This window comes from Marmota marmota, unplaced genomic scaffold (genome assembly GCF_001458135.2).
Source record: "Marmota marmota marmota unplaced genomic scaffold, marMar, whole genome shotgun sequence".
NCBI classification, from domain to species: domain Eukaryota; kingdom Metazoa; phylum Chordata; class Mammalia; order Rodentia; family Sciuridae; genus Marmota; species Marmota marmota.
In genome coordinates, this window is record NW_025999897.1 from 5,022,225 (window position 1) to 5,044,650 (window position 22,426).

General features: G+C 36.3%; 1 protein-coding gene across 3 annotated transcripts in view; it reads right to left on the bottom strand.

The window, feature by feature from the left end:
- The window catches only part of Abca9 (ATP binding cassette subfamily A member 9), a 59,462-nt gene that overhangs the window by 29,948 nt on the left and 7,088 nt on the right, over nucleotides 1–22,426 (bottom strand). Inside the window, exons 4-18 of one of the 3 annotated variants that reach the window (XM_048798190.1) lie at nucleotides 20,855–21,019; nucleotides 20,151–20,254; nucleotides 19,195–19,421; nucleotides 16,648–16,789; nucleotides 15,626–15,811; nucleotides 14,630–14,777; nucleotides 11,313–11,415; nucleotides 8,750–8,808; nucleotides 7,900–8,010; nucleotides 7,219–7,394; nucleotides 6,623–6,742; nucleotides 6,269–6,407; nucleotides 5,681–5,771; nucleotides 3,137–3,276; nucleotides 1,131–1,250 (exon numbers count right to left, since the gene is read on the bottom strand). In XM_048798190.1, the coding sequence (XP_048654147.1) occupies nucleotides 1,131–1,250; nucleotides 3,137–3,276; nucleotides 5,681–5,771; nucleotides 6,269–6,407; nucleotides 6,623–6,742; nucleotides 7,219–7,394; nucleotides 7,900–8,010; nucleotides 8,750–8,808; nucleotides 11,313–11,415; nucleotides 14,630–14,777; nucleotides 15,626–15,811; nucleotides 16,648–16,789; nucleotides 19,195–19,421; nucleotides 20,151–20,254; nucleotides 20,855–21,019 (2,031 nt within the window). Of the gene's footprint in view, nucleotides 1–1,130; nucleotides 1,251–3,136; nucleotides 3,277–5,680; nucleotides 5,772–6,268; nucleotides 6,408–6,622; nucleotides 6,743–7,218; nucleotides 7,395–7,899; nucleotides 8,011–8,749; nucleotides 8,809–11,312; nucleotides 11,482–14,629; nucleotides 14,778–15,625; nucleotides 15,812–16,647; nucleotides 16,790–19,194; nucleotides 19,422–20,150; nucleotides 20,255–20,854; nucleotides 21,020–22,426 lie in introns of all 3 variants that reach the window. The other 2 variants (XM_015504861.2, XM_048798191.1) reach the window with 2 other exon arrangements.

The following is a 22,426-nucleotide window of genomic DNA, read 5'->3' on the forward strand; positions in this document are numbered from 1 at the left end:
GAGAAAAGAGGGAACTAAAAATATACTTGGTCAACATGGAGAGCAGATAAGTCCCCAGTTATTGAATGATCCTACAGCATTGGCAAAAGCCAAGCCTGGGAAATACTCCTTGCCAAAGGTGAAGATGTTGTCAATCTTGATTCTCAGCTTCTGAAGCTAAAAAGTTATTAGATGTCCCAGGACAATGGCTTTCCTGAGTGCAGCAGAATGTTCCTATCACTGCAACAGTAGAATAGGTGCAAAAATGTTTCTAGCTCTATAACTTTTTAGAGCTTTAATTTACAATGCCCTTGCAGTTTAACTTCCTGATTATGAGATGCTGTATAATAAACTCATGGAGCTATTTCTGAGTCACTTTCCTCCATCAGAGTGAAGTGTCCCACCTGGCCCCAGATTTACTTAATAATGTCTCTGTTTTTCTCCATTTCCAGGCACCCCTACTTGATAATCCTTTTTTGATGTTGTGCAGGTTGCAGAAGTTGGTGCCCTATATAGGACTTGAGTATAGGGGAACTCAAAGAGAATCAGATGACACTCCTGAGATGTGCATGTATTTTTTGAGATCTCAGCATTAGAAGTGGTTACTGTCAAAACTTTGTTAATGCTATGTGAATCATGGCAGGTCAACTTTTTAAAAATTTAAAGTGCTCAGAAAGAATAAACCCAGTGAGATGATAACCAAAACCAAGAAAATGTCTTAGAAGCAATCAGACAGTAAAGACAATACTTTTCAATCAAAGGCAATTAGACTGACATCAGATCTTTTCATGCAACAACTGAATCCCCAAAACACTGGAATTATACCTTCAAAAAGCTCAAGAAAAGCAGGTATCAATATCAATATAAATTTTCTTTTCTCTATAGCACTTATATTCAGGTAACATTATACAGCATATTTATTGTCTACCTCATGAGGACCTAGTGTAGTACATTACTGTATTCCACAGAGGTATATTTCTTCTCTACTTTAAGCTTTCCAAAGACCAGTACCAACAGATGCATACAATCTCACCATTCAAAGCATATTTACAAAATAAAATATTTCACAGAAAAACAAAATTCAAGTTTCTTTTCTTTCTTCCTTCCTCCCTTCTTGGCTTCTTCCCCACCTCTTTCTTTTTCTTTTTTACCTGATTCATCAACAGTTGATTTTCCTTCTAATTTCAGGAATACCTCATTCAAAGTTGTCATGGAAACACCATAATTCTCAATGCCTTGGTTGGAACATCTATCAAGATCCCTATAAAGATCTAAAAAATAAACAAAAAATAGATCAGAATATTCTAATTTATAATGACATTGATGATAATTTTATTTGTCAAAAAGCAAAAACACTGATGATAGACCAAATACACTTCTACGAGAAATGAATCATGACATAGAAGTTTGTTATTTCACATCTATATAGTGCATTAGTTTCCATGTTTTCTTGAGTTTCAAAGTCAAATGTAAACATGTTTTTTCTATTCTTTGAAAACTACAGTTTTTTAAAATAAATATATTTTATTTAGTGTACTTTTTAAAGCTTTATTTCTGTAATTTTATAGGGAATGCTTAATTCTAAGCTCCAGTTAACTAAAGAATATTTTCCAGAGAATAAAGATTCATATTTTCATGTTAAGAATAATTGTTAGGTAACTCTAATAACAAATGCAAATGAACTAATGTTTGTGGAAATATGTAACTGTCACAGAATCTTTCCTACTTAAAAAAAGCATAAATTAAAGAAAGGGCAAAGTATTTACTATGTAATTCAGAGAATGTACTATGTAACTCTGTGCCCACTCTCAGATTCATCTCTCTCCCTCCCTCCCTCCTTCCATCCCTCTCAGAGATTCTGACCATGATGTGAAAATTACACAAGAGTCTCGAAATGGAGTAATTCTTTATGAGGGAACAGCAGGTCCTTTTGAAGGATTAAAAAAAAAAGGTTGGAAAATAAAGCTTCTATCTTGTGTGTTGCATAATGAAAAATAGAAATGTATTCATGATTTTTAATGAGTTTAGTTTCTTTTTTAGTCTGTCTCTAATTGCTTATCATCTTTGGAATTAATTTAATAAGCAATCAGATGAAACTGTGCTTTGTGGTCCTCATAAAGATTTCTGTTTCCATAATGATCTGTATCTCAAAGACATTATATGTACATCTAAGACTACCATTATCTCAGTGATCTAAGATTAATATATTTCATGACCTTCCAACATAACTGAAATGAGGAGGGATCATACATTATTTTAATTGGCAACATTATGTATTTTTGTTTCTTTCTTAGTGGTGCATCCTAATCATGTGTATCTTAGACCTAACAAAATGCCAGAGGCACTACATGTCAATCCAGATGCTTTATTTAAATTTTATATTTTAACAAAATGTTTAAATATATTAAGTCAGGTGATGGTTATCGGTATGTTATTAAGGCTATGGTCTGGTGCTGTTTCCTTATTGGTCACGATTGTGACAGGCCTACTTACTCAAACATACAGCAGTAGCCCCTGATCTTCCTTGAAGAGTTGGCAAATTTCCTGAACACATAAAGTAAGCAAATACTGATAGGCTACACTTCAAAATAATAAATAAAAGTCATTTACCTTGAAACTCTTGGGAGATAAAACAGCTTACTGGAATATCCAATAAAAGAGTGGTAACAGTGTAGTCACACAGGCTTTCGGATTTGCAGCGAAGGTGTGAATTTTAGAATGTTTAGTAGCATACCGGATGACCACGCTCATGTTCAGTACACTGGATTGCATTGTAATGTGGAGCCCATACAATATACACATCGTGTATGAATTCCTTTAGCTCCTTCAGTAGTTCACCACTGTTTTCACAAACTCCTTCCTGCCCTGACCATCTCATTCATTCCTGAAACAAATTCCCCCCAAATCCTAATTTTAATGTGATGCTTTCCTCTTAGTTGTATGTGGTGCAACTCAACACATATTTATCTATGTGCCTTGGTTTACTCATAAATGACACAAGGATAGTGTCAAGGGCTGACAGAGGTGACCTTGGGACTAGAAATGTTGAATGAGTTAATGCATAGTGCCAGACTAAAACTAGTCATCATTCTCATCAGCCCAGTTATTATCAGTAACATTATTCCCAAGTCATTCTGTGGCCTCTACATTTTATTACCTGGAAATTTGCTTGTCGTTTCCAAAGGCAAAATATAGATAAGTCTTTCATCACTTTGTGCTGTTAATTTGACATCAGGGATGTGCTGCTTAACCAGTGATGTTATGCTCTCTGGATCACACATTTCATTCAGGTGCAAACTAAATTTAAAAAGAATGGGATATAGTTATTTTTTATCAAACACTATCTCTAAAAACACATCTTAACTATGTAGTTTGTGCTTGTCACTTCATCAATATTTATGAGACAAAAATGTAAAATCTACTGGAAGAAGAAAAACATAATAATACTAATATATTCCAATCTGTTTAATCTACACAACATAGCAGAGAAACTCATGAAAGGGAAAAATGAGTCAGATGACATATCTCAAAGATTATCTTTTGGAAGAAAGAGAGATACAGCCAAATCTTGCCTGGGCTGGGGTGGAGGGGGAAGTTTGATTTTGTCTCTACCTCTTCAAAAACCCAATTTTGAATTCTGCCTTCATAGTAATGTATGAGTTCTGCAAACACTTGGACTTGTACACAGTAAAACAAAAATGGAGGTAATTTGTATAGACATTAAGGACATGGGCCTAGCTGGGCACCATGGCGCACACCTATAATCCCACTGGCTCAGGAGGCTGAGGCAGAAGGATGGCAAGTTCAAAGCCAGCCTCAGCAATTGAGCAAGACCCTATTTCAAATGTCTCAAAATAAAAAATATAACAGGCTGGGGATGTGGCTCAGTAATTAAACACTCTTGGGTTCAATCTCTGGTACCAAAATAAGAACACGGGTCTAATGTCACACTAATGTAGGTTCCAGACCTGCATCCAGGAAACTGTTTAACATCTCTGAGCATCAGTGCTCTCATCTATGAGATAAAATAACATAAGCTTCCTAAAGAACTTCTAAAAACAGAAGACAATACTGCAGATGAGATATCACAGGGCCTTTCCTGGTAAAACCTCAGTACATGTCATATAATTTTATCATTTTCATGCCAATTGAAAGTTGGTCTGTCCTTTGATAAGACCATATAAAATTTATTATATTTTTGGATTTTAGAAACCCCATTAGTCGTATCCACTGAAAGGTACTGAGAAGATAGAGTGATGCAAACATCACAATAGACTGATTACATAAACCTAAAAAAATCAATTAAAACCACTATTCTGTGCTTAGCATTATCAGGAATACCAAGTAGGAAGGGAGCTTGCCACAGATAGCAATACAAAGCAGCATGTTATAGAAGGGAAAGAGAAGAAAGGTAAGAACTTCACACCTTGTCAAGTGCTCACGCAACCCTAACTATAAAATGGGTGTTATTACTGCTGTTTTATAAATGAAGCTACCAAGGTTCAAAGAAGTTAAAAAATCACCTAAAATAACAATTCATAGAAGTGCTTTCAGATTTTCAGAAAAAGAGGATGCTCAAGAAGGAGAAAATATTTAGGAATAGGCTTCAAAATGGATAAATTTGGACACAGTTAAATGAGCTGGAGGAGGACATGTTAGATAGATGTCCTCTCTCGAGCAGAAACAAGACAACCATGCACATATCTGGAGGACAGAGAGTGGCACCCTTCAAGTGGAGGTACTGATTAAACAGAGTTTTGACAAATGATAACAAAAGAATGATAGTTTTGATCAAGTAAGCACTTGGAGTAAGTAATGGTGGGGCATTACTTTCTCCAAGGTTAAATAACCCTGGGAGATGGAGTGCTTTAAATGATTTTTAAAGAAATATTAATACTTAAGTGGGAAGCAAAAGTAAGTGAATCACACCATGCCTATAATCTTGATCCCAAACTCAACCACTTATAAACGTTCAAGACAGGTGGGTTATGAACACTCTTGGTGTGTGGTATTCTTACTTATCAAAAAAAAGGATGGCAGGGGCTGGGGTTGTGGCTCAGCAGTAGAGCACTCGCCTAGCATGTGCAAGACACTGGGTTTGATCCTCAGCACCACATAAAAATAAATAAATAAAATAAAGGTATTCTGTCCAACTACAACTAAGAAAAAAAAATTTAAAAAAGGATGGCAGTAGCAGTTTTTAGAGTTATCTGGAGGTTAAATATGTAAGTATTCTTTATTTAGATTTCTTAGCAATCCCTAAAATGTAGCCAACACTTAGTAAGTGGTAGGAATTACTTAATCATGATAATAATTATTATCATGAAGAGAAGGAGAGAGAAAAGAACGGTAGAGAAAATGAAGTCAGGGAGAATTGAGAGGAAAGTATTGAAACTGTCAAGAAAAACAAAAACAAACTTCTGAAAGATGTTAAGAGAAAAGGTTGAAACACCTGTAAGTTACTCTTAGCAAGTAATATGTTCTGAAAACATTTTTCAAGCATTTTATTTAAACTTAGATAGCCATCCTTATATTCCCAGTGTCTACTTGCATGTATCCTATATTTTGACTAAGAGGGCAGGGTGACCTCGTGCTAACTCAGCTCTTTTGAAGAGTGATTGTGCAGCCTATTTTGATGTGGTGAAGTTGATTGCATCTGCCCCCAGCATTTTCCATATGTCCCCACCATTAAGAGCAATACCTTAACTGGTAGCCAATGCCCCATCTCTTCTTCAGGAACAGAGAAGAGCCTGCACATTTCAGCCTCCCACTGGAGATAAAGACCTTCCTGTCTAGTGAGGAAGAACCAAAAGATAAATTTTACTGGGGCATTATTTCTTCACAATTTATAAAAGAGTGACTCCAATAACAAATAATGATTTTTAGAAGCATGACACACTAAGATAGATACATTCTAATTCTGCCATAGGTAAACCACTTCATCATCCAACAACTGCAATGATAAATTATGATAAATGAGTCTATAGCATAGTTAAAAAAGTTACTATGTATCTAAACAATTTGCTTCAAGACAACTGACATTACACTGAATAAAACATAAAAGACCTTAGAGAATATTCCATATATTTTATAAGTCCAGCTGCTCTGCAATAGGATCAGAATACATCCATGGGTCAAAGTACTCTGGGACACAGACATTCAAGTGAGTGACAGCCAAACTCTCCTGTCTTGGCCCATGCCAGTGAGATACAGCTAGAGAGAACCTATTCATATTCCACACATTTCCCTAAATTCTCACTAAGATCAATGAAAGAAAACTTAAAACTACCAGCCAGGATATCAGCCTCATCCATGAACTGGGTGCTGAAGAGGATGACTCTGTCCGATTTCCTCTCTTTCAAGAGATTCCACATGCGATGCCTTGAAAGAGGGTCCAATCCAGCAGTTGGTTCATCCAATAACAAAACCTGGATGGGAGAAATAAACCTAAAATAATTTTCCGTTTCAGGAAAAAATCTTCTAAAAAGCACTCTGCTTGCACAAATATTGGAAACAAATACCTTAGAGTTTAAAATTTCATTGTGAAAATTCTCTTACATGTATCTTTTGCAAATCATTTGATCTAGTACAAAAGCTTCATAGTCTTCAATCTGATTTCACCAGTGGTTTTACTTCAACTTACCTGTGGATCTCCTAAAATGGCAATTCCGAAAGTCAGTTTCCTTTTTTGTCCACCACTTATATTTTGAGCAAGAATGTCTTGAATATTTTCCATCTCTAAGGCCTGTAAAACTCGTTGTACCTAATCACATAAAGAATATTTAGTTCAAAACCCAAGATTTTTAAGACATCATCATTTGTTCTTTTCTTTCTTTCTTTCTTTCTTTCTTTCTTTCTTTCTTTCTTTCTTTCGTACTGGGGAATGAACCTACGCATGTTTTGCCACTGAGCCACATCCCTGGCCCTTTTATTTATTTATTCATTCATTCATTCATTCATTCATTCATTCATTCATTCATTCATTCATTTATTTTGAGTCAGAATCTCACTAAGTTGCTGAGGGTCTTGCTAAATTGTTGAGATTGGCCTTGATCTCCTGCATCAGCCTCCTAGGCTGGGATTATAAGCATGTGCTACCACACCTAGCTTTTTCTGTTTTTATAAAGGGTCCTTTTGCCTAACCTTTAGGCAAAATACAAACAACACAAACCCATTTAGAGTTCTCTAGGCAAGCCATTTCTTTTTCTTGGTTGTGTGACAGGCAATATGTTCAGATACCTCTTGCTCCACTTCATGTGGCAGAATCCCTTTTATTTTAGCAAACAGCCTGAGGTTTTCTCTCACAGTAAGGAAGCCAAATTGTACATTGGATTGTGGACACACTCCAGTGAGCTTGCTGACAGCTTCAAAATCAGCCATTTCTGAAAGTGTGTGATTATAGATGGTGACAGAGCCTATAAGCAGAAGATAGAGAGTTGCCATCAGGACAAGGTGTCATGTTGCATTTAAAATACTTTACCATGGAAAAGAATGAATGCAAATCACTAGATTCAGTGAAACATATTTTACCTATAGGCACTACACAGTTGTCTGATTGAAAGGTAGCGTTCTGAATAACATGTGATCTAGCAGAAATGCTAATTACTAACTGAATCATCACAGAGCTACTTAGAGAATATTTAGAACACAAATGACATTTTAAAGAAATACAATTGTATAAAAGAATGTTATTTTTAAACGGATACATAAGATCATTAAAAATGCACATATTAATAGGTTACCATACAACGTTCTGATTCATGTATACTCTGTGTCATGTTCAAGGAAACTTCTAAGTATTTTCTCTTAAACACATGACCTGATGTGACAAGTAGTTAATACGACTATTGAAGTTAACTGAAGAAAGACTCAGGTGGTTCACTTATGCCTGAGCTTGTCCTTGGATGACTGTCCTCTCACCTGACGTTGGGGCTGACAGTCCACTCAGTATGTTCAACAGCGTGGTTTTCCCAGCTCCACTGTGACCAAGGAGGGCAGTGATCTGGCCTTCATATATGTCCAATCCCAGACCTGGCATGATTTCAAAATCATTATATTTCAAGCCTGCATAGTAGCTTTGCAGTCTCTGAAATTTTTATAATTTTTTCTCAGCATCAATATATTTGGCTACCATTATTCAAAATTAAATCAATCTTAAAGTTCTTCCTTTTAAAATTATGTCTCACATAATAAACATTTCACAATTATAGCATCATCAATGACAAGTCATTATAAGATTAACTTTTTTTTTCATAAAAGCATTTTTATTCTTAAAGAGAGGCCAGCTATTTAAAAAGATAGATTTAGTAATCCCAGCGACGCAGGAGGTTGAGGTAGGAGGATCATGAGTTCAAAGCCAGACTCAGTAAGCAAGGCCCTATGCAACTTAGTGAGACCCAATCTCTAAATAAAAAGCCCTTAAAAAGGGCTGGAGATGTGGCTCACTGGTTAAGTTCCCTGGGTTCAATTTCTGATACCAAAAAGTAAATACATTTAATTTAATTTAAAAATTTAAAAGATAGCTTTAGAACTAGAGCATTAATGAGTTGAAAATAAATGTATGATACTATCATATATCTTTCCCTCCTGTATGATCTTCCTTTTTAACATTGTTATATGGTTTTTATGTACTTGAAAGGAAATATAATGTGTTTCAATAAAAGAGAATTATAATATCTGGATGACCAGTCCTTAATTTCCACCAAGGTGCTATAATGTTGAGGCACAGTCCCTACATCAAATGGCCACGTTAAATATTTTATTTTATTACCTCTTAAAGCTTCTACTTTTTCATGTTTTCCTGTAAATTCTTTTTTAAGATTATTGATTCTGTGAAAGAGAAAAAACAGATGGAACTGTTTTGAGGAAGTTATGGAGGTGGACAGAGGCTGGATAAATCAAGACTTTGAGTTTGCAAGAAAATCTAAGGGTCTTTCTTTCTTTCCCTATTAAGTACAGCCAGAAGCATCCAAAGCATTTTGTTAGAAGCAGCACCCCCTGATCACCACAACTTGGACAAGCTACAAACGGAGGGGTAGGGAGCACAAGGAAGTATGTCAGTATGAGGGCTGTGGCAGATGACAGGAGCTGAGGAGAGCTGGATGTGAAATAAAAAAAAAAAAGAAAGAAAGAAAGAAAAGAAAGTAGCACATGATAAAAAGAAAGGGCTTTATGGTGAAAACGTCCTGGGTAAAGTCCCAGATGTGTCACTTACTAGCTCTGTTACAGACACTGTGCACCCAAATTTCACTGATTCAGCACCAGTAGGAGGGGATAACAGGTTACTGTCACACAGCCCTGATTTGTAGAACAAATGAGAGAGGACATGCAGAAAGCAAAAAGCTTGGGACAGAGCAAACCTCCATGAGAGGGGAAGAAGAAGACAAGGAAAAAAAAAAGTTTAAAACCAAGACAGGTTTTAAAAAGAGTACCTAGGAAAGATTTGGAATGAGTGGAAGGGCTACTTTAAGCCGGCCCCTTATTGTACATTATCACAATAAACCAGCAGATGGGTCGTATTAGTCTGCTCAGCCCCATAGTCCAAGTGGTTTAAAGGTCAGACATTCACTTCTCATAGTTCTGGAGTCTGGAAAATCTGAGACTGACATATCCATTGACTTGGCTCCTGGTGGACTCTTTAGTACTTGCAGAAGGTGGCCTTCTTGCAGTGCCCTCACGTGGTGGGAGTGTGCCTCTCTGTGTCTCTTCTTACAAACATGCTGATCCCATCATGAAGGCTCTCCTCTCGAGGTCTCATCTAAATCTAATTAGTTCTCAAGGCCTCTGTCTCCAAATACCATCATTTCAGGGCTTAGGGTTTCAACGTATGCAATTCAATTCACAGAACTGATAACCTGCAGTGAAATGCAGCAGTGACTTGAGAGGATCATTAGTTGCTGCCACAACTTTGAGTTGGGCATGCAAGGGTTTATTCAAACTGTGAAGTCTTGGGCAAGTTGTTTGGCTTTTTCTAGCCTCTCTTTCCTCATCTTTTCTTTTTCAGGGAATCATAATTATCCATTTGGTTTATTCCTTCATTTCATCTAAGCCATACATAGGCTGGGCTCTTTCCATAAGTTTTAATGAAATGTTACCTTGTTGTTTAGGCAGTAGATTCTAGATTAGGTAGAAACTTCTCTCTGGATGATTTAATAATATATTTTAATTGACATTTCAATCTTCTGCCTTCTCTTCTGAGAGTTGATTGTGAGTTCTGATGGCTTGGACTCTGGGATAAAATGACCTGGAGGTGCAGAGCACTATGAACTGATCTGCTGGATGCAGAGCCAGCTGCAGGAATGAAGCAGGATGGGGGCTTTTGGTTCCCCTGCCACAGACAAGGCCTCTTGGACCATCCTGTCAGCGCCAGCCATGTGAGATTCTGCTTCCCATGCCTCCACCCATTGCTAGAGATGATTTTTCTAGAGCAGGGGCAAACCTTTTGACCTAAAATCCACAAGCCTTTACTATCCTTTTTCTTGCCTGTTGAGTAAATCAAAATGCCTTCTTTCTCTAATCAAGGATTTCTGTTACTGCTATGATAGGACTGATTCCTTCCCAGGCACTAGAAAGAGCTTAAATCTCAGCGTTCCAGGTTGGAGGAAGATCCCCATCCTGGAGGACAAAGCAGCACCTCAGGAGGAGTGAAGGGACACTACTCTCATGTCTGTTTATACTGGACGTGCAGTTTTGAGTTTAAGTAGAATAGTGGATGAGGTGGATCAGAAAAGCTTTATTGAAGGGTGACATGAACACAGCATGAATGATGGTCAAAATTTGAGCAAAGATATTAAGGATTTCTAGCTGCTTGGAAGTCAAAGCAACCAGCAATGAATGAAGTATGAGCATCACCTCCAAGTCAAGGGTGCCTGGGTCTGCTACCGCTCACTCCTCACATTCCCCTCCACCTCTCAGGAATCTCTCTCCTTTGCTATATGGTCTGCTTTCTTTTTTTTCCCCTCTTTCCTTAATCTTATCAACTGGTAAGGGAAGAGGAGAAAGAAAAAATAAATCACGGATAAAAAGAGGTGAGATTAACAAGGGGGATGGTGGCATTGTCTATCACAAGGAGAGCAGCAGAGAGAGAAAAACTAGGAGAAGAATGAGATGTTGACAGTTGTTGCTATGCCACAAGATATTAGTAAATCAAAATGCTGAGAATGTGAGAAAATAAAGTGCCATTAAGGGTGAGAGCAGCCTTTCAGGAGCACAGGAGGCTGGCGTAGGTGGTGCGAGGGGCACAGAAGGCAGTCTTTGTACAGCACTGTGTTGCCTGGTAGATCCCTGGTCTCTGACCTGTTCTCCATTGCACCTCCATGTGATTTATTTGTTACCTGATGGCTTCTTTCCCATGAAATTCTGGAGACACTGGTTCAAAAGAGTCATCCCATGAAGGGTCAGAAGGTGTTTCATTCTCAAGGACCACGTGATTAGCTCCTTGGTGTTGAAACCAAAACGAAGACTTCAGGAAAAACCAGGGAGAATGACTATGTCCAAATTTGTCTACATGGGCAGGATGCAATTTAATATCAGGTCAGGCACCATATCAAAGATCATAGTCCCCCTAGGGCAGAGTGTCAACGCTTTGACAGTAAACCTGAACCCACATTATCACCTTAGACTATTATGGTTGTAACTGCTTTTTGACATATAAAGAACAATGAAGAAAAAGTAACTGGAATGTTACCATCTGATACAATGTTTCTAATATGAGAAGAATGTAGCAAATATCCTCAAATCAGAGTGAGATGTTTCAGAAAAATTTAAATCTGACAGTTAAGAACAACTTCCACTTGGATTTGGCAGACATGGAATGTGCTTGCCAGAGTCCCTGGCTATGGTGAGATATAGACCTTGTGTCACAATGCCAGTGGTGTTTTATCAAGTCAGTGACAGAAGCATCTACAAGATAAGCTATCTCAGAGAACCTAGAGGAGACTACAGAAGTAGGCACAACATTTTAAAAATAAAAAAAAAATGGAGCAAATGTATATTAAGAATGAGAAAAATGAAGAGCTTCCTTGTGGTAATTCTCATCAAGGTAAGGGTAACTTTTGATCATCATTAGTCTTGGCAGGAATAGAGTAGGAAAATAACTATTTCTAACAAAGAATATAGAAGAACTTAATGAGCTCTGGAAGTGTTCACAGATAAGATGGATGATCTGGTTGAGCACATTTCTGAGTTGACTTTTATGTACCATGCCAATTTATTCTACCAAGTGTATTTTTCTGGTTTTCTCACTTTTAAAGGGGGAGGAGGAAGAATATACTGATTGGTTTTAAAAATACATTTTCCATACTAGTAAAGTATGACTCCAGAGTAAGTATCATGATGGTGAAATTATCTATCTCCCTCAATTATGTACCTACTGACTACTTGCAAAATATTTTTCAGAGAAATGAAAATTTTCAACAAAATTGTCAACATTAGCCTTTTTCATTTTCAGTCTATTATAAAGTTTTAGAAATTCTAACCCAAAAGAGACTTCAGAATTAATCTGAACAAAACTCTGTGTGCAGAATGAATCTCCAATAGGACATCCATTGTTTCAAAGGATGGAAAATATACCATCTCCAGAAGCCAGAGATTTAATGTATGGAGGCCTCAATGGTAAGAAACAATAACTTCAAACTGAGCCCAGATTAACTCCTTATTTTCCCACTCTTTTGGTGTTCTTATTTTCTATTTTAGACAGAAGACTGATGTTGTAAAATGACAGCCATTGTTTCCAATATGACTCTTGGAATTATTGTTAAAAATGTCACCTGGTCACGGTCAACCTATTGCTCAACAGTTACCTTTGAATGCTATCTTCTAGTATGGTGTATTAATTTTTATTTTAAAAATATAATGCTACCGGGATGGGGTTATGGCTCAGAGGTAGAACACTTGCCTAGCATGCATAAGGCACTGAGTTCAATTCTCACCACCACATAAAAATAAAATAAAGATATTGTGTCTACCTATAACTAAAAAATAAATATTTTTTTAAATATAATGCTACCTAAACACCATGTATGTGTCCTTTTTACTTTAAGGATAAAGAAAGGACTTTTGTTGTCACATGTTTTCATGAAGTTCAGATACACCACATCACCTATTTTTTCTGGTCACTTAATATAGTAACCTTGTGAAAATCAACATGAGGTTTTCTGGAATAATTTATCCCAATGAACTACAGCTAGATGCCATTTCTGGAAATTTCCCTTTCAATAGAGTTTACAAACTATTTCTAATTTCTATAAAAATCTTCCACAAGATGATTTTCAAACTCATTAATTCATAGCTAGCAAAACACAGTTTTCTTCTTTTTGGAAAAGAAGTGCTTGCCTCCCTGGGCTCTTACAATACCTCTTTTGATAATCATGTTTTCTTCAAAATTACTAGAATTGGTTTGGCAATCTTTTCTTCAATTACTGAGAATAACCTGATTTTAAAGATCTGTCAATGTTGATAGAGTTTTATTAGACCACAGAGAAGAATGAAACTATGTCACTGCAGGAAAATAGATAGAACTTGAAACATCATGTTAAATGAAATAAGCCAAACTCAGATTTTTTTTTATCTCATATGTGGAAGCAAGAGAAAAAAGGTGGGGTGGGGGAGTAGAGGGTTCTCATGGAAATAGAAAGGAGATCAGTAGAACAGAGGAAGGGGATCAGCAGGAAGAGGGAAGGGAAAGGGGAGGCACTGTGAAACAAAGTTGACCAAATTATACTGCTATAATGTGTGCAATTACACTATTGGGTATAATTATAATGCAACAATAAAAAAGTAAAAAATATTTAAGATGTGTCAATGCAAAATAACCTCATTTAGGGAAACTGAATATCCTGGTATTCCCTTCGTACATAAATTATCTTAAGTTTATCCTTGCAATATTCTATGTAGTATTAAAATTAGCTATGTCTCAAAAGTTAATAGGGTAATTATATTGTCTTCAAATTTTTATTTTCCAAATTGTTTCATTTCCAGAAGTTTTTCATTTTCCAGAATTTTAGATTTATTATCCTGTTTTCAATTTGTCTTTTTAAACTTTTTCCTGCTTTATTAAAGCATTTTGTTTTCATTTCTAAGTTTCTACATATTATTAATATTATATATTTCAAATTTTTTATTGATCTTGGTCAGGCTAAATATGTTCTCTTCTATTTTTAGGGTGACAAAATCTTTTTATTTATCAATGTTGGATGTTAATCAAATTTTAGTGTGTATGTTAAGATAATGACATTATTTTCTTTAATTTGTTAAGATAAATTCTTCTGCTGGAATAAATTTTACTTGGTTATTATATAGTGACCACATAAATCATTGTTGTAGTGGATTTGTTTCTGTTGATTTAGGTTTTATAACCAAGTACAAATCTGAGGGCTACCCATTTCTTTTTCTTGAACTATTTTTGTATTAACAGATTCATTACCCATAATCTCTTGCAAGTGCTTCTTTTTAAAAAGAAATAGCCTTCAGTGTTAGAGAAGAGCCAAGACTTAGATGGTAATTCTACATACAGAGTGCAGAATATTATCTGTCCTGTTTTAGAAATTTAGAAAAAAAAGCTAGATAATTTATATACAGTACATTGTAGACAGTTATTTTAAATCAATGCAATTGATGTCATTGTGTTGAATAAAACCATGCTTCTACTTACTGGGTAAAATTTTGTCAAAATATAATGTCAATACCAAATAGAGAAGAGCATCAAAGACCAACATGAAGAGAGTAGCTATTATTAGATATGAGGAGTTTGAAGAATCCAAATGGACATTAGAATTCACGTCATAGTCCAAATGTATAAGCTGGGAAAAGATATACAGAATTTTAAAAAGATTAACTTAGCATTAAATTTTTAAAGAAATAATTGATACACCATTAAAATGATCATTTTCTCATTTCTTTCAGATATTGGGGTTGCAAAGATAAATCAAACACAATTGAATCTTACAGAGCTCAGATCTACTGGCATGCAAAGCAATTGACCTATCTATCTGCAAACCACAAGTGACAGCACAGAGGTCTTCTAGGAATTAAAGGAACTCAAGCGATGTTCCAGTTTAACCCAATTTAGGATTTCATTAGGATTAGGATGGAGATAAGGAGGGTGTCCGGGAGGGGTCTCAAATCCAGCACAAAAACATGGAGGGGTGAAATGTACTAGCATTTGAGCAGAACGATTTCTAATTGAGCCATAGTAAGATTCAATGAGTTACCATGAAACATAACTTTCCATTTAGCATTTTATAGTCATAATGTTATAACTAGAATTAACTTTTCTGAAGAGGTTCAGCTTTATAATGAAATAACCAGTTAAAAATAAAAAGAGATTTATTCTAAATTCCTGGCTTTCAAATCCTTCAATAGTATTGAGGGTCATGTTTTTTAAATTTAAATCAGACAAATGTTCACTAGGGTAATCAATTACAAGTAGAAACTGAACCACAGCAACCATAGAGTACTATCCTATATTTAGTGACTTAAGAAATAAATAATTATGCAGAGAGAAAAACCCAAAAAACTCTTGTCCCTTAAGTGTTTGTCTTGACAAAAGTCGCATGTAAATTTTAATGCTTAGTACATGTGGCTGGAATTATTGAGGGAATCTGTTTAGAATGTTCCCTAAAAATAAAAGAGTTACCTTAACTCTTACCTGGGCCATTCCAGCAGTGAAGGCAAAGGGGCTTAGAAGACAGAAGGTCCATTCCAAAAATGCAGGAAGATGTCTGTACAATGCTGTGAATCCTAGGCTCCCCCAAAAGATGATAAGGAGAAAGATAGCCAGGCCGGTCAGGAAAGGTTTCTTTATCAGTACACTCATCAGGAAAGCCAGAGTTATCTGAAAGAAGAAAAGCACTTCAGTTGGAAAAATGCTGAGTAAAAAGCTATGTTTGCTAAGATTTAGATGAGGGTCCCCCCCAAGGCCCTTCTGTTTAAAGGCTTGGTTCTAGGCCCACAGTGGTGTCTTCGGTAGTTTGGCAGAAACTTTAAGAAGTAGATTCTAGTGGGAAATCTTCTGATTACTGGGTGTGTGCCCTGGAATGGGACTGAGGAGCCTTAGGGTCCCTTCTACTTTCTTTCTTTGCATCCTGGCCCATGAGGTGAGCAGCTTTGATCTACCCTGCACTGCTGCTGTGATGTGCTTCCCAATCACAGGCCCCAAAGAAACAGGGTCAACCAACCATGGACTGATCATCAAAACTGTGAGCCACACCACGTCTTACGATGCACACCTGTAATCCCAGCAACTCAGGAGGCTGAGGCAGGAGGATTGTGAGTTCAAAGTCAGTCTTAGCAATTTAGCAAGGTTCTAAGCAACTTAGCAAGACCTTGTCTCTAAATAATATATAAAACAGGCTGCAGATGTGGCTCAGGGGGTAAGCACCCTGGGTTCAATCTCTAGTACCAAAAATAAAACAAAACAACAACAAAAATAAACTAGTGTCGAAATAAACCTTTTCTTCTTTTAAGTTGATTATCTCAGGCATTTGTTTTAGTGATGGGAAGCTAACACAAAATTACAAAATTTCATCAGTTTTTTTTTTTTTTTTAGTAGTGTCTAGAAACTGTTTCATGCAGACAGCAAACAGAACAGAAGAGGTGAAGACAGAGTAAGTGGCACATGACTGTAGTGAGAGACAGAGAGAGAAAGAAAATGAGAATTCACCAACTTACCAAGGACAGGCCGTAGAAGAGAAACAGAATAAAGACCACCACGAAACCAGTTAGGATGACAACTTGGGCAGACTTTATAATAAGAGCCATCAAAATGGCCATGATAAGGATGAAGCTGGCATATATCAAACCCCAGGAAAGCCTGCCAGAGAAACAGAGCATGGATTCAGTGTGCTACCATTCATTCATTCATTCATTCATTTAGCAAATGGTTTGTGAGGTTCACCATTCTATCAAGGATAAAAAGGAGACAATAGCTAACAAATCAGAAAACTTCCTTGCCCAAAAGCTCATATTCTGCAGGGAAACATAGGCAATAAGCAGCAAATTGGCAAAATAGACAGCCAATTGCAAATTAAGAAAAAAAGAAAAAAGTGGGTAACAAGATGGGAAAAGTTTTCAGGGAAGCGTTTATCATGATCTGTCAGTTTTGGACACCTTCTTTAAGTAATTAACAAACAACATGGACAGAAAAATAGACAATCAAGCAGGGGTGAGCAAACCTTTTCTCTAAAGAACCAGATCATACATATTGAAGGTGTTGTAGGCCGAACAGGTCTGTGTGGCAATTACTCAATTCTGCCCTCATAGCACACTAGTAACCCTAGACAATATCTAAGAGATGTGTGGCTGTATTTCCAGGAAAATGTGCCTGTAGGTAATGAAATTTGAATTTCCTACAAATTTTCGTGTTCCACATAGTACTATGTTTTAAATTTTTTTTCTCAGCATTTAAAATGAAAAGTCATTTCTAGTTTGCAGATTCTATAGAAAAAAGGCCACAGTTTACAACTCTTGGTATAGATGGTTAGATACAGATGTAAATATACACAGACATAAAACATAGATAGATACAGATAAACAGATGAATATGGAGATGTGTTGTTCCTTACTGTTAATGCCATAAAAACAGGAAGAAAATTCTGTATGGTGGAAGAGAATAAGCGTGCCTATCACACAGACCCAGATTCAAATTTTCTCTGTTACCTTGTAACTAGATAATCCTGAGAAATGGTTCTTTAATCTCTTTAAACTTAAGTTTCCTTCACTGGAAAATAAGAGAATTAAATGAAATCAGGTATTTTATGGATTTAATATGGCAACTGGGCCAACAATGGATTGTTGGTGTTCTTTTATTTAAATCAGAAAATGCTGTCATGTTTTGGGAAATATGGTTACTAATGCCCGATTGTAACAATTCCCTTTTCATCATACACTGTTCTTTTGAAATTGTTCATCTGCCTGCATTTTGTAAACCTCTCCTCAATTTCATTCAAATGCTATATGAATAAAAGGTCACAGCCTTTTTTTATGGAAGGGAATAAAGACCTGACTTTTTAATCCTTCCTCATTACATTTTTTAACCATATATATTGCTTTTTCTCTGGCTCTTCGTAGATTTTCATTATCTTTTAAAATATAGTGACCGTATTTGCTTTGATATCATGATCTATCACTTTATTACCAAAAAAGGAAAAAATACCCATTGTAGACCAAATCAGCAATTCATCTTTTCTACTTCTAAGTTCAGTATATTAAATACTTCTGCAGAAAATAATAATAAATTTGGTAAATATAAGCAATATTAAAGATGTATAGTGTTCCTACTCAACAGCATCTTTCTTCTAAAGACTATTTGGCATGAACCAATCATGACTTCTATATGTTTTGTCTGACATTGAGAATAACACCAGAACATGTAATGGGCAAATTCAAGACTCACACTATTGCTTTCTAACTCCATTGCTGCGCTTTCTCCCCTAGGGTCTAATACATCAGCTGGCTAAACTCATGAAAAAGTTTTATTGCTCACTCCCTATTCACAGCTTGGTGACCGGGCTTGCAGCTTCTGTCCTTTAGAACATGCTGTTCCTCAGAATTCTACCAACAGCTCTCTCATATCCAGTGTCAGTCTTCCTAAGCACACATGAAGCACTTTAAATACAGTTCTTTCTTTAATTGTCATGACCCATGAGAGGTAAATGTAATCACCAGTGTTTCACAGAAAAGAAGACTGAGGTTTCAAGAGTTGAAGTAACTAGTTCACGGTGTAGCTACTGAATGATGAGACAACCCGTGACTTCGCCTACAAGGCCTGTGTTCTTCCCACTCTGCCCTACTGCCTCCACTAAGGAAAGTGTGGTGCTCAAAAACAGATCAGCTTTCTTTTCTCAGTGTATTCAAAGTGACAAGTACTCATTGTGGGGTGACAGGGAATCACCACTATTGACACAATATCTGGAATAGAGATTTCATTGTGCATCAGAAACCTCAATTCTGATATATTTGGGTTCACCCAGACATGATAGCTAGGGACTGAGGGTCATCAAGAGCCCTGAGTATTAGCAGATTATCTATAGGACCAGGCTTTCTTTTAATTAAAAAAATAATTTTTCAGCTACCAAGCCAATAGGTCCATCACTTCCATTCATGCCCATTCATGTAGAACATGCTAAGTCTAAACACGATGCTTTACAGGTCTAGGGAGTCCAGCCAGCTGAGCTCTTCCGCCCATGCTGCATGGTGGACTGTAGTCATGCAATTTACCAGAATGCTGACTCTCGAAGTCCCATCATTGTCATCAGCGACTTTATGAATTGCCTCTCCTGTGCAACGTTGACTGAGACGTAATATATAAATGAAGAAAAAGAAATAATGCAGAAGAAAATGAAAAAGTCAGTTGCAATTCCTCCTTGGGCAATAAAAGGTAGTATCTCCATGTTTAATCCAGTAACTGACATCAGCTTGTCCATCACGGAATGATTCACTGCAACCTAAAGCAAGTTATCAATGGACAAACCGTTAACACCAATCTAATTACGGCATCATGATTTTTCTCTTAATCACAAGGACGTGTACATTTCACATTTAAATATATAGACTATAAATGCCCTTCATAATGGATACCTTGTAATTCCTGGAGTTTCTGGGTTTCATCTTGACTCCTTAGGACATCTCTAGTTACCATCCTCACTGGACAAAATTCTACATTTGTTTTAATCTGAGCTAAAATGACACTTTCTTAGGAAATCTTCTCTGATGGATTTTAAGAGTATCTCTTACTTCAGTGATTGCCTAGTACAATATTTAAGATCTCATGATAGAGGAAATACTGGGGAATGGTACTGTACAAATAATATCATGAGCATATATGAATATGTAGCAATGAATCTCACTATTACTATACAACCCTAAGGGGGAAACCTGCGAAGGGGGGAGTTAAAAAAGAAATTACAAGATAAAAGAAAAAAATGCATAATAAAACCTAAACTTTTATTATGCCTATGCATCCATATTTCCAACTCCCTCATTACCAGGCTCTCTAGAAGAAGTGCCCGTACCCTATTTCTTTTTCAGTGCCTAGTAGTTGCACAATGGTTTGGATATAGAAGCTGCTTGGTATATTATGCTTAATTAATGAAGTGAATAAATGATAAGACAAGCCATGTCTCTACTCATTGGAATTTCCTAATGCCACCAGTTCCCATGGACTTAGTACTCACTTCTATGATTGCAGCATTAATGGCAGCCTGGAACGCCACGAAGCCTTTCTCCCAGAACACTGAACTTTCACAGGTGATTTTATTGGCAATTGCTTGACAGTGAGCTGCAAGAAAAGCAGAGCACACTCATTATTATGGGATAGGACAGTCTTGGTTATAGGAAAAAATCAAAATTTCCAATGTTCCAAAATGCATTCAGAAACCGAAATCACACATATTGCATAGAAAAACTTCTCAATTGAGGGTTATGAAGCATACACTTGAGGGGAACACACCAGAGTTGCCTTATTATTGTCTTTAAGACAAGCTCTCAATGATTTTTTCATTTAATATTTTGGATCATTTTTGTTCAACATTGCTCTTCTCTGGTTTGTGGCAAAAAAAAAAAAAAAAAAAAAAAAAAAAAAAATCAAGCAAACCAAAAACCACAAGCTTTTTAAAAGATGGGAATCATTGAACAAGAGCCTTTTCTTGAGGTTTGATTCAGGAGTAAAACATTGAAATAATTTAAAATATAAATTCTTACTGAAATAATGTAATTAATTATGTAGATTTTATTTAATAAGCGAATCTTTTATGTTGAGAAAGTAAAGTTGCAGACTGAGGGCATGGGTACTTCATTTCACTCCAGCTGGCACACACACTCCCTTGTGGTCAGTGACATAATTGCAAAAATGTTTTCTTTTTTTTACCAGGAAAGTTACCTGAATGGTCCTTGTGTTCTCTCATCTTAGGGATTCTATATCCCCAAGAAAATTTCAAATGATATGAGAACATATCATTAAAGATGACTCTCACTACGTCTACTGAATAATTTAAATCCAACTCATTCATGCTATTTTCATCAGGCCATCCAATGATTGTTCTTCCTGTTGGGCAACAAAAGGGAATTGTTAAGTAAGATTTCCATGTGGCCCCAAAACAATGTGCCTAATTTAATTGTCTTCAAGTTATGTTAGAGCTATTTCTTCCCTAAAGACAAGGCTTGGTCTAAGTAAGAGACACACTTCAAGGGAAAGTGGGGGATCCTAATGCTTTAGGTAAATCAGAAGTGTCATATGGCAAATATATGTACCTTTCCAAACAAAGTAGCCAATAATTTAATGCATAATGTATTTAGATAATAGCTCACCAAAGCATCCATTAAATTCATGCCTAGACAGACCTAACAAAAAAGTATATACTATTTCCATTTGACAGTGGTGTCATTGGGGCCAAATTTCCAAAGACAGCATAAAGTTGTTAAAATTTAACAGTGTTTCTTTAAAGACTGTTTGTTCTAAAATACATAACATAAAAGGCGAGTACTGATCAAATCCAGGCCATTTTTTCTTTTTTTATTAATATCTTTTTTATTCATTCTTTTGAGTTATACATGGCAGTAGAATGCATTTTGATATATCATACATAGAGTATAACTTCCCATTCTTTTTTTAAAATTTATTTATTTAATTAGGCATATATGACAGCAGAATGCATTTAGATTCATTGTTCACAATTGCAATGTAACTTTTCATTTCTCTGCCAAAATAATAACTTCCCATTCTGTGGTTGTACATGATGTGGAGTTACACTGGTCCTGTATTCATGTATGAACATTGGAAAGTTATGTCCAATTAATTCTACTATTTTTCCCATTCCCATTTCCCCTCCATTCCTTCCATTTCCCTATCCCAATCCAGTGAACCACCACTCCTCCCTCCCCCACACTGCCTACTATGAGTCAGCATCTGCATATCAGAGAGAACATTAGGCCTTTGGTTTTAGGGGATTATCTTATTTCACTTAGCAGGATAGCCTTCAGTTCCATCCATTTACCGGTAAATGCCATAATTTCATTCTTCTTTATGGCTGAGTAATATTCCATTGGGTATATGTACCACAGTTTCTTTAACTATTCATCTATTAATGGGCATCTAGTTTGGTTCCATAGTTTAGCTATTGTGAGTTGAGTTGAGCTGCTGTGAACATTGATGTGGCTGCATCACTATAGTATACTGATTTTAAGTCCTTTGAGGATATGCCAAGGAGTGGGATAACTTGGTCAAATCATGGTTCCATTCCAAGTTTTCTGAGGAATCTTCATACTGTTTTCCATAGTGGCCACACCAATTTGCAGTCCCACCAGCAATGTATGAGCATACCTTTTCCCCCACATTCTAGCCAGCCTTTATTGTTGCTTGCATTCTTGATGAGTGCCATTCTGACTAGAGTGACATGAAATCTAAGTATAGTTTTAATTTGTATTTCTCTAATTGCTAGAGATGTTTAACATT